The sequence below is a fragment of the Falco naumanni genome, chromosome Z (genome assembly GCF_017639655.2).
Source record: "Falco naumanni isolate bFalNau1 chromosome Z, bFalNau1.pat, whole genome shotgun sequence".
NCBI classification, from domain to species: Eukaryota; Metazoa; Chordata; class Aves; order Falconiformes; family Falconidae; genus Falco; species Falco naumanni.
This window is the reverse complement of record NC_054080.1, coordinates 35,555,956-35,568,816: the sequence shown is the minus strand read 5'-3', so window position 1 is coordinate 35,568,816 and position 12,861 is coordinate 35,555,956. Positions and strand designations below refer to the sequence as shown.

Here is a 12,861-nt window from a genome sequence, read left to right as displayed (position 1 = left end):
GGTTTATGCTTTAATGCTTTTATCTAACCAGTGATGAAAGAAACCAAGAGCACTGTGTTTCCTTTCCAAAATGTCTCAATCTTTATAGAATGTTTTTAAGCACATTGCTGTCCACAGACATGGAGTCCTGCGATTAACTCTTCAAGAGAAGTCTCAAATTTGGTTGTCTGAGAGTATAAAGTATTTCAGTATTTAAATATGCAAGAAGAAAAATAAGTTCTTACCAGTCTTTGACCTGATCCGGTGACACTGACTGCTGTTTGTAACCATTTTTCCAATCAACCACTGTTCAAAATGGCTGAGATACTGTTGTTAACTTTGCCCTGTAAACTAACAACAAATCAGGGAGTTTTTAATACCAAGTTTGAAAAACACCTCTGCCAGGTCTGACAGTTTCCAAGCGTTTTTTTTAAGGGAAGTAAACAGCTTCAGAAGGGAGTGCATATTGTTGGTAATTACTTTCAAGATATCTTACTCTACATAGCACTCTCTCAACAGTCAGTACTGGCATGGACAGTCTGTTTTGTGAGCTAGCGACACTAGCAATACCAATGTTGACAAATAGCAATTTTCTGCTTCATACTGATCTGTTCCAGAAGTGTTAACCCTAAAGCTTTGTTCAGATACCCGCATTACTTTCATTTATGCCACAATGAATTTACCTAAGCCTCCTTCCCATTAAAACCCCAGAATATACAGTAAATATTAATATTCAAAACCTAGTGAAACAGTTACTTCTTAAGAAAGGCTATTTTCTACTTAGACCTATCAAACAATGCAGAAAAATCTCGTTAGACCTAGGAACTGGAAATAACAGAACTGAAACTCAATGCCTATAAAAGCAAAGTAATAAGGGAAAAACCCATACGCTGTCTAATTCTGTCACTACTCTTAGAAGAATTCTTTTTTCTGGCCTACCCTAAACAGTCTATCTGTTAAAAACTATCACCTTTTTACACAGTTAACAGTTGAAGAGAAAGTATTATAAACCCAGAAAAATAGTTATGTAATGAGTAAACCAAGAAAAAAAAAAATCAGATCTCTAGTAGATGTGAACTTAATATTGCATGTAGTTCCAGTTCTTCCTCACCACTCCTCTGCTGCGATAAGGATGGCGATATGGTTATCTAAGAACTAGTGTGCCCAGCTCTCGATTAATGCATCATAAAGCCCTCCTGCTGAGAGAGCAGAGGAAGTGCAAATTCTTAAAGAGTTCTACATCTTAATTACATCACCATTTTACACCTTACCAACAGATGCAATAGTCTAAATCTTCAGTACTGCAAACAGGGTGATAATCCAAGTGAACAGTTACCCTTCACTTAAAGATTGCTACTGAAAAGTAGCTTCCACAGACACTTAGAATAGTTTACAAAATTTTGGTAATTCTTTAGTTAAAAATAGATTTGCTAAGTTAGCAAAACAGATTCAGGTTCTTCAGGAGTTAAATGGGAAACTTAAGTTATTAGTATTGCTGCCAATGGGAAATACCCAGTCAGGTAGCACATGCAAAAGAAAAAATAGCAGAAGACATGTTCAAGACATGTCCATCTGCCTGAACACTTTCTTAGTACCTTCTTTAAAAAACAAACTTTAAAACCACACACCTTCAGGAAACACTGCTAGTCACTGTGCAATGACTAGTTGTTGACAGCAGTTCAGAAAATTCAGCAGCCATCTTAGGTAGTTTACTGCTTGGTTTTAAACCAGGAACGAATTAGCAAATTTGCTAATAGAATTTTTAATTCCCACCCCTTGTTTGAGGCACATGTAAAATGCTGCTACTATATAAGACTGTAAAGATACTGCAGCCACAAATCTAAAAAACCCACCCTACTAACTTCTTAAACGGCACCCAGAAGTTACATATAGCAACAGGACGCATATTACCCAGATAAAACATGACCTGTTCTTAAAGTTCAGGATTCCTTGGAATCAAACATGAACAAACTTCAACCATTGGTTAATCACCTCAAAGGAAAGCCTTTTGAGGTTTGCAGCCAAGAGACCAAAACTTAAGTGGTTTGGCTATACTACCTTATCTACAATTACAAATTTTAAAATATAGCGACAAATGCTTTTGGCAGGCACTTCCAGAGATTTTAAAAGAGATTGCATCAAACACCGAATGTTAATGTTATCTTAAGCTGAAATTAAAGTACGTTGTATTTTGATTACAGCAGAACAATTTTAAACAAAAGAAATTTATAGTTACAATTAACATGTCAACTGAAGAATTAGCCAGCTACATCTCTGCCATCAGCTTGTATTTCATTGTCTTGCAACTCAATAGTGCTTTTAACAGAGAAATATTAAGCAGTATTTTGCGTGTGTATTTATACATTCTGATTTTAAAAGCCCTTTTTACTTTCTTTCAAACTTTTCATCCATTCTTCCCCCCAACTCTTAGAAGTAGTATGATGCACTAACCAGGCTAACAAGGTTGTTAAATTAAGAAACAGGAAATTGATTTCAGTTCAGGAGTTCTTGCACTGTGGTATACTTACGCAAAATAGACAGGAACCTTGTTTATAAAGCTCACCACTGCTTAACATGTCACATACAGGTTTTTTTACTGATCCCTAAGCTTACTAACCACATGGAGGCTATGGACTACGTGATAGATACAAATTGCAGTCTGGGATTGCTTGAAGGAAAAGATCTGGTATCAATTCAAATATGCAGCAACAGCAAAACTGCCCATACTTAAAGTGTGCTTCAATTTGTGAAAATAGTGATCTTTGTGAACTTGATTGTCATAGCAGTATTCCAGAGCCACCAACTTATGTCACTTAAGAAATCCAGGCATCAGAACATCGTGTAATATTCCGAGCGGGATGTCATGCCTTCCTCTACTGCATCACCAGGTGTTTTGAGTTTACAGCCCTTTATAAGCAAATGAAAAGTTTCAATGCTTTCCTAAGCATCCTGTCAGAATAAGGTCTCTCTCAAGGTAGATTACTAATTGAAACCATGACAGTGTCAACACCATTTGATCTAGGTGTCCTAACATCAGCACAGGAAGTTCAGATTCTGGTATTTGCATTCCTAACAGAGAAGGACTAGCCATATTTACATAAGAAAAGTTCCAGAGGAAAGCACTGAAGTCTAGATAACCATGCAAAGGCTGAGATTTGAAAGCCTGCAGCCAGTATGGTGTGACCAGATGGAATCCTTTCAAGTAGTTTTTACAAGTGACATGGCAGCTAAGTATTTTTGACATCTGCAGCTATGCAACAGCAGTATCCTATCTGTCATATAGTTTTTGTATGGAGAAAAAAAATTACATTACTTAAACAAGCATTCTGCAGAAGTATTAAGATAAAGAAAACTTCCTCTATCTTCACATCTTGATTCATACATCCCTCTACAAACACAGGACTATACACACACTCTGGGCAAGCTGATCATGGGAATTACAGACAAATGAGAAGACCTCTGTTCAGCAGCTATGCAGTGTGGTTGCACCATGGCAGACCCACAATGCTTATGTTCTGCACTCCCAGAAATATTGTAGGCAAAGTGAGACCTTCCTGTCAAGGAACAGTAATATGGTCTGCCACCATGAAAAAAAAAAAAAAAAACACCAGAAAAAACAAAACACTAACAAAACCCACAACACAACAACCAAAAACTTCCTTCACCAATCTCTCCACTTCTACTTAACAGCAAATTGCACCATTACCTTCTAGTCACAAAAAAGGAGGGGCATGGTTTCCTACACAAGCATAGGCACAACCAATCCATACAGCTCAAGAGGAAGAAATATACATTATCTGCTTCACACCTCAAGACTACACCTCAGTTCTGCTTTTGTTGGGTCACTCCTCTCTTGCCTTCTCTGGAATCAAACTACTAGTTTCCCTAGTGCAACAATGTATTTCATCCTTTCCAGAAGAACCATTGTACTGTGAATAGTTACCAACTTAGTTATTCATTACTGCACACAGACTTGTCATATTCCTCTTGATATTCATCGGCATAAGAAGAGAAATCACACTTCTAAGGAAAACAGACCCAGGCTTGGAACTCCGGTAGTTTTCACTTGATTACTTGAAAAACATAACCCTGATGCATCTCTAATGGTTAGAGACCTTTTAACTGTTTAATAAAATTTTCTTCTCTAGAATTAAGCAGATGGAGCATTAGACTGCATAAGAGCTGAATTAAATCCTATTAGCAAACACCTTGCATAGCAGTTTTGCATATTCAGGTATAGTCCAAGAAATATGATGTTCTGTATGTAAGTACAAAAAAGAATTCATTTCAGTCTTGCTCAAGAACTTTGTTTAAAACAGCAAATTCCCAAGTTGTCTTCTATGCTGTACCTGAAAAAAAGATTAACATGAAAGCTGAAAGGTGTTAAGAGCAAGAATACTTCCATCTACTTCTGCAAAACAGAATGCTGCACTTTCTATTCAAGAGGTGGAGGATGGGGAGCAAGTGTACCATACTACGCAGCCCTACCCTTCATAAAACTCTTCATTTCAATTAGAAGCCTAGTTCTAACTGTAGGAAGTTCATGAAAAATTACATTTAACCTACTGTCTCACAATAGACTAAACAGCCCACCGAAATAAATCTTAAATATCAATTAAGTACTCCTGATATTTAACATCATGCCATGAAACTACAGGTACAGCCCCTGAGCTCTGATCAGAGCTGGTACATTCACGCAGCACAGCACTTACTTGTACATTAAAGCTAGAGTTGCCAAAATGCTTCCACCTCAAGAGCAGTATCACTCAGAACAATCTTAGGACTAAACCCTTGGACTAAGTTGAAAAATTAACCTAGTATCAGTCTATTCACTGCTGAAACAGACTTTGCTATTCTCTTCGAATTAAAAAAAAAACAACTGCGTAATCTGAAATAGAAGCAGTTCGTTTGAAGAAAGCTAACTAGCAAAATGAAGATGCAAGAGAAAAGCTTCCTTGTTAAAATGGAATTTAAAACTTTTTTTAATCACCATATCTTTAACTCAGTTCACTTGATTAGACACAGATAACACATCTTAGGTAGTTTTTATACACAACAAGAAATTTCTGTAAGATTATCAGACCTCAGCAGCATGCTCAAGCGTAGAAATAAATCAAAGACATTCCATGCACTCAAGCTGCAAGAACTAGATAGAACCATATGCCTTTCATTATTTTGGAAGGTATGTCAATTCTTTTAAAAAAGTCTTAGAAGTGAGCAAATTGTGACTATTATTACCTACACCAAGAAAGGGGGTGGGGAATGGGTTGGCAGTTCTTCATGTATGAACATTATATGGGTTTTTTTCAGGAAAAAATCTTAAGGATGCAACAGAAAATGCAGTATGCTGGTTTGAATTACTCCCAAGATACTGATCTTGTCAACCTCCTCCTCTGCAAGAATGGAAGTTATTTGAGGTCCAATCAAATACACTACCAAAATGGAAAATTTCTATCTGAAGATTCATTCTGCACCTTCTTCTTTAACTGGTTCTGAAATAGCTTATGGTGAAAGATAAGCTGCCCAGCTAGAGAGAACTTATTGAGTTACTGCTATGCTTTCAGGTTCTGGTCTTGAACTAGTCGTTGATACTGACAATGTACCAGCTACTAAAAAACCCACAAGCTCTTCTAAACAGGCACTCCCTCCTTCCTTCCCTTCCTAGCTGTTCTCTTCCGGCAAATTACAATGCCTTTGCTTCTGATGTAGGCACTCAAGGGGTTCACAGTGCATTGCAGCAGACTCCAAGGGGTACACAAAAATCCACTGTAAGTTTGGGAAGAAACTATTTTGTGTAACATCAATAAAGTATAAAAAGATTTCTGGAAGTATTTCATCTTCATCTCATCCTTTAATTTTTATTTTGTATCATATGTAACAGTACAGTAGTATTAATTTATACGTAAATAAATGTATATTAAGGGTGTACGCTCAGAAATTTTTACTGATATGAGTGTGCAGTCAAAAGACTGTGGAGACCACTGGTGTATTGTATAAGGGACCACACTCACCAGTGCAAGACCTTGCAGGTGGGGGCAGTGTTTGACTTCTGTGAATCAGGTTTGTTCCCAGATCCAACCCAAGAAGACAAACATCACCATAAGAGACAGCACAAAAATTTACCCGTCAGCAGCAGCCCACACCTGTGCTGTTAAACTGTTAACAGCACTCAAGTAATTTCCATGGAACAAAGCAAAACCTAAGTACTAAGAACAGTATTTGCAGTTTGCTGGAGACAGTTCCACGAGTTCCGGTATTCACAGGTGTTTTGGACTAAAGACTTACCACAAAGATCAGGTAAGAGAGATTCACACACCAAGCAATGTAAAATTACAAAATACACATGGTCCTTACAAAATACAAATTCTGGAGGTCTAGTATGATTTATTTCTGCAAATGCAGCAGTACGGTTTTTTTCCCCTAGATGAAGATGGAGGTAATTAAGTTGGGTGTCAGAATAAGCAAAGTGAGGACTCTCCACAGAGACTGAAAAAGTGTAAAAAGATCATTCTGCATGATGCTAGTAAAGCCTCATCTGAGTACAGGTGCATTGAGATGACTGTTTTTCAAAAGTGACAAATGAGAACAGTTACAAAGCAAAGGCTTCTAGGATGTCCAAGAACACAGAGACCAAGGCTAGAAGAGTTTCTTTTGTTTTAATTTAGTACAACAAAGTTCAGAAAGAAAATTCAAGTTCTGCTTACAAACATAAAAGAGAGCAAAAAGGAAAAGCAGATATCCAAATTAAATCACACTAACTCAAGAACTAAAGAGACCTCCTGACTGTAAGCAAGATTCAGCAAGGTAGTATAATAGTCAACTATATGCAAGAGGGTCTCAGTCTTCCAGCAGAGGGGAGGAAGGAGTTCATAAAGCAAATCTTACATAACATGGTCAGCTAACTTGCTAGCCTAGAATCATCTTTAGCTGAGCTCTTTTCTTTACAGGCTAAGCAGACACAAACCAAGAACTAGAAAAGAAAAAAAAAAAACATAAACCAAATAAAACCTCAAATGTTAGAGGTGCAGCAGTTGTTTAAGAGACAATGCATTCTTTGTTAAAAAGCAGTGCCAGCTCAGCCTTGTCACTGTGCTTAAGTTAAACATTTTATCACGTAACAGGAACAACTGCAATGTTCAAGAAAATACAAATCAAAGCCAAAAAGGTAGTTTACAAAAATCACTCAACTCAAGTAAAAACAAACAAAACCTCTTGAATCCTGCATTGAGACTATTCATAAGGCCTTCTTTCTTACTGCTGTCTCCACATTCAGAGAACTGCATAGATTTCTATGTGGGAGGAAGCACAGCACACTTGTCTTTTAACTGCCTCCGGGGTTTTTTTGCTTTGTTTTTTAATTTGGGCTGGGAGGGTGAGGGTGGTGTAAAGATCTTCCTCCGAGATCACTACCTCCTAGTCTGTCAAGGGAATCAACGAGTACTCTGTATTTAACAAACAACAGAACAAAGCTACCAGTAGAGGGCATGGTTCACACAACAGCTGTTTATCACAGCCGTAAATGACTGCACAAAGGACATCTCAAATCAGAATCTCATACTGTGAAGTTTATTCTTCCATAAAAATAAGCTCCCCGATTAAAGCAATGCTATACAGAAAAATTTTAAGTTAATGGATAGTGGTAGATTACTAAAACACAGTCCAGTTCTGAATACTTTAAAAATATTCACCTTCCAGAACCATAAAGTCCACACATTATAGCACACATTGAGGAACACATGAAGACAAATACAATGTCTTTTACAGGCTATAGCTTTACTTGCAGATGTAGCTAACCTAGGCAAAACATACATTTCTAAACTGTAAGATAGAAAAAAAAATAAGAAAAGCTAGGACACTTTTAATCTTCCTACTCTCTGAAGGCAGGGTCCCCCCCCCCTCCAGAGGTCAGAGGTCACCACTGCAACAAAAACCCAAACACTGGTATGCTGTTTCCCCTCCCACTTCTTTATTAATAACTATCTTCTCACCACTACATCTCTGGAGAGTAATGCTCCTGCAAAACATCACCTAACCTACAAGATTAACAATTGTAATAGCATCACCAAATTCCCTCTGTCATCCCTCTGAAGCTGGGTAAAGTTAATGCACACCAATTAGGTAAGCAACCGATTGATCACTTTGACTATCTGCAGCCAATGCTATATGAAGGCAAGATTCCCCACTTGAAATTTAACATGACAGATGAAGATCAGCAGTATGCAATTCATCCACTTCAGACTACTAAGAATCACCCAGCTATGTTTCCACAACCAGTTTCAAGAACAATCCCTTTCTTTTCTACTAGAAAAGCCACTGCTGGAACAACCACATGAAACCTGAGGTGGTGAAGACACCCATCCTACCAGGACAAGACAAACTCTTGTCAAAAGGCAGACCTTCTGCACATGCATGTGCACCTTCTTCAAACAGCACACCTCCTTCCAACAGTGCTTTTCTGTGAGATCAGTATTAGTAGAGGAGTTAGACGTATGAATCTTGTAAACAAAACTAAGGAAAAAATATGGTCTATAATTGGCACTAGCATCAACATTACTGTAGCACTGCCTCACAACATTTATTTACCTTTTAAAAGGGAAAAAAAGCAGCACAAACTAACCATGAGATGAAATTATTACATTCAATACAGTGAACCACACTGATGGTGAACACATTTTTGGATCAGTCTTACACCAAGTAACTGTCAAATTTGATGTGCTGGGTCAAGAAGCAGGGGCATAACAATAGGTCTTTACATAGTACCAATTACATAAGATTTGCACTAGGATGTTTATACCAGCTGCCCTACTACATCTTTGACATAGATGCTGTACATGTTAGAAGAAAGCTAGCTAAAGGGCAAGCTTAACTTTTCTAGTTCTTAAAAAAAAAAAATCAGTGAAATACTTTAATGCATAGTATTATTCAACACTAGAGATAATTACTGTCTGCCTTCAGTTCCTGCTGACTCTCTGGGAACTGAGACAATAAGCTCCCTGAAACACAGTGAAAAAAGCATAGTAAGTTTGTGAACATCTTCCATATGAAAGTATGGCACCATCATGATTTAAAAGTTATCAGCACTCTGTGTGAGAAATCAAGTACATAATCACAGACGTGGTAATTTTATACTCCAGAGACTGAAAAAAAAAAGGTAGGTATCCGATGCTATTAGTATGCACAACACACCCTTATTAAAAATATTTTTGTTCTCAAGTTTATCTTGCAAACTGTTTTGCTAAATCTGAAGTGAAAATCATCGTTGTCCTTGTTCATATAAGCCTAAATGCTTGCCAACACATTAATTACTTTGGAAGTTAAACATCCTGCGACAGAACAGATTTACTATGCAGAACTTCAACTTAACTTCTGAAGTATATACCATTACAGTTTTAGAGATTAATACTTAAGTATAGTATCAAATGTAACTAAAATTGCATATTCTATCTCCCACCCTTTTTTTGGGTGGTGGTGGTGAAGGACAACACAGCAGACAGAACATGACTTTAAAAAGATAATTAATGTAGACACCTATACACACTGCAGAACAAATTTATGACATTTGAGAAACTGATCATTTGAGTTAATTAATGCTCACAATTAAACTGTTCTGATAATAATCCTTTAACTAGGTCACCTACAGCTCTTCTATGCCACAAGCTAAAAGAAAATTGCTTGCCATACATTCCTTCTTTATGAGGAAATTACACTTTTAGAAACTATAGTTCCAAAATAAGTTAGACTCCACACTGAACTGTCTTAATGGCGTCATAAAGAGCTTTCTCAACTGCTGCAATATAAACACACCGAAAACCTATCTGCCAGACTTAGAAATTCAAATAATGTTCTGCTTACACAACGGAGTATCTAACAACCTGGTCACCCCATCATGGACCAAGAGTTAGAAAATAGGGAGAAGAAAAAAGCCCAAAAAAACCAACAAACCCCAACAGTGTATTTTCCCATATATTACATGGTTTATTTATAGCACGCACAAGACAGTAATTGCCAACTTCCATTCCTTATCAGATGGATTAGGAATAATACAGATTCATACTACAGAACATCATTCAACTAGATCAGGAAAGGACCTGACAGGCAAGAGTGATCTGCTCTTACGGTTAGTAATTATTTTGGTATCTAATCTTAGATGTTGCAAGTAAGCATCTCTATAGCACACCGAACAATGATTTGTATCAGAACAGATGAAGTCAGTTTCAAAAAAAAAAAAAAAAACTTAAAAGAATCACCACACTACCCAAAAAACTCCACAGTACAGAGGCGCTGAGCTGCCTAATAATGGCATGAAACAGGACAGTCTCAAAAGAACATCAATTTTCTCACTGAACTCCACCTACAAGGAGTGAAAGGTGAGATGAAAGAAGTTCTGGAAACAGAATATTCTTCACTTCATTAATATGTAGCCCACGTGCTCCTTTATTTAGCTAAATCTAGCAGGAAAACCCACTAGAACATGGACTTCTTGGAGCACAGCCAAATACCACGAAGCAATTACCACAACTGCAAGAAAGCAGCATTACAATAGTTTGATCTGGCATCAGTTTAGTCGTGATAGTTTAAACACGATCTAAAAAAATACATCAAATTAATTCCAGGCTCAGCTAAAGCTTGACTTTTAAGAAAGGCGGCCTACAATGCAAACAACCTTTCACGGCAACTCGTCTCCAATAACATGGTAACTACGCCAAAACAGAAAAAGCTTGACAGACACAGCTTCAGATTTTTTGAAGCCTTGATCATGACGCCCTCACCCGCAGGGCTACTCAGCACGACTAAAAAGGCTCCTTAAGGAGAAGGAGCCTCAGCTGTATCTATGCTGCCTTCAGCATCACGCCAGAGGCTAGTTTGCTTCAGCACTGCGTGCGCAGGGAGCTGCATGCGTTTTCAGCTAGTTAGTGAACAAACCTCTCGTCATTACTAGAAGCGTGGACATACTTTTTTTTTTTTCTAGCATCTCCTGCAAACGTTTGTATTCCCCTTCCCCTACTAATACCTCTCGGAGGCCCCGAATTCCCTATCTGTTGGAAGGCGATATGGACCGTAAATGGAAAACTGCAGCGTCTGTAACAGATCCCTCTCGGCTACGGAGAAAACATTTGCCCCGCAGACCTACAGCTGTAGCTACCTCTCACCACGGTATCTGGGGAAGATGGACAGGGCCACCACACTGCGCCAAAAAAAATAAATTAAAAAATAAAATAAAAAAAAAAATAAAGACGCTACTGACCCGATGCATTCGCACTGCGTGCGCCTCCTCGAGGCTCAGCGAGCTCTTAGCTTCTTCCCTCCCAGCGCTGCCCACCAGCCCTGAGGCGCGGAGGCGCCGAGCGCGGCCCCGGCGGGGGCACAAGGCAGGGGCCAGGGCCGACCGGCGCGAAGGCCGCCCGGGGAGGCGGGGGGAGGTACGTGGCGGCCGCTCACCTTGTCCAGCTCATCGTGCAGCTCGGCCAGGCTGGGCCGAATGAGTTTCTCGCCCAGGTCGGCGGCCGTGTGGCGGTAGTGGTCGATGCGGGGCACGGCGTCCATGGTGTTGTGGCCGAAGGTGCGCAGGTAGTAGGTGTTGGTGTGGGTGTCGTAGTAGTAGTGGTGGTGCCCGCCGGAGTGGAGGCTGCCTTCGCTCAGCACCGTGTCGCCGCCGTTCTGGAAGCTGACATTGCCGCCTTCCGAGCTGCCGCCCCCCGGCTCGCCGGGGCTCTCGTCGCCAGCAGACGGGTCCACGAAGTTCACCCGAAACCTGCCCTTGGCTTCCTCACTGCCCTTCCCCGCCGCGCTGCCTTCCCCGCTCGCCTTACGGGGCTCCTCGGCCGGGCGGCCGGCGCCCTCGGCCACCAGGTCCACCTGGAACCGGCTCTGGCTCGGCGTGGGCCCCACCGACTTGCCCAGGGCTCCGCCACCCGCCGCATGTCTGCCGTCCTCCGACCGCCGCTCCTCGCCCGCAGACGCGGCGAGGCCAGCCGGCGGCTGCTGCTTGTCCTCCATGCCTGCCCCTCAGCGACCGAGCACTAGGCGCGGCGGCGCGGGCTGCTCTGAACGCCCCTCGCGGCGGCTCCGCTGCTTTAAACCGCCAACCAGCGCCCGGGGCTGCAGCCCGCCGCAAGCGCCGCGCGCGCCCCGCCCCGCCCCGCCGCCGCAGCGCCAGGTGATGATGCCGTTGGGGCCACCGCCCCCCCGCGCGCCCCCTCAGCGGGACCTGGCCCCGCCGCCGCCGCCCCTCTCGCCCTGCACCGGCCGCGCTCTCCCTCCGCCCCGCCGCCTTCCCGCCCCCGCACGCCTTCCCCGCAGCGCGCCCGCTACACGAAGGAGCCACCCGCCGCTCTGACAGCGCCACGCGGGGAGGAGCGGCCGCGCCGGGCAAGCCCACCAGGGCTCGAGCAAGAGGGAGCGGCGCGGAGCCCGCGGCCGGCGTGGGGCGGCGTGGGCGGGAAGGAAGCAGCCCCCGGTACCCTGCGCCGCTGCCGCTCCACCTGATCCCCGCTCGGCGGAGGCGGGAACTTGAACGCGGGCCAGCCAGCGCCGGTCCGCCGCGCCCGCTCGGGCGGAGGCGAGATGCGGGGCACCCCCACCGCCGCCGCCTGGGTCCCCAGGCTCCGCCCGCTCTCGGCTGCTGCGGCGGCGGGAGCGCCTCTCCGCCCCACCGGCGGCGCTCGCGAGGGGGAGGGCGGCGGCGGCTCCTCCCCGCCCGCACTATGGCTGCCGCATCCGCCGAGGGGCGGGGGGCCGCGGGGCCCCGGCGCTCGCCCGCCAGTCGAAACCTGCGAGCCCGCCGGCCGCCCCCACATCTCGCGAGAGGAGCGCCGGCGGCGGGGGATGCGCGGGCTGCGCGGCCCCGCGGGCGGTGTGGCTGCTCGCGCGCCCGCCGTCCCC

The 12,861-nt window shown here is 42.8% G+C and overlaps 1 protein-coding gene across 1 annotated transcript in view; it reads right to left on the bottom strand.

Moving 5' to 3' along the window:
* Positions 1 to 12,120, bottom strand: part of SLC12A2 (solute carrier family 12 member 2) — a 61,826-nt gene extending 49,706 nt beyond the window's left edge. Inside the window, exon 1 of the mRNA XM_040579707.1 lies at positions 11,419 to 12,120. Within this exon, the coding sequence (XP_040435641.1) occupies positions 11,419 to 11,976 (558 nt within the window). The 5' untranslated portion in view covers positions 11,977 to 12,120. The remainder of the gene's footprint in view (positions 1 to 11,418) is intronic.
* Between the last annotated feature and the right edge of the window lie 741 nt (positions 12,121 to 12,861).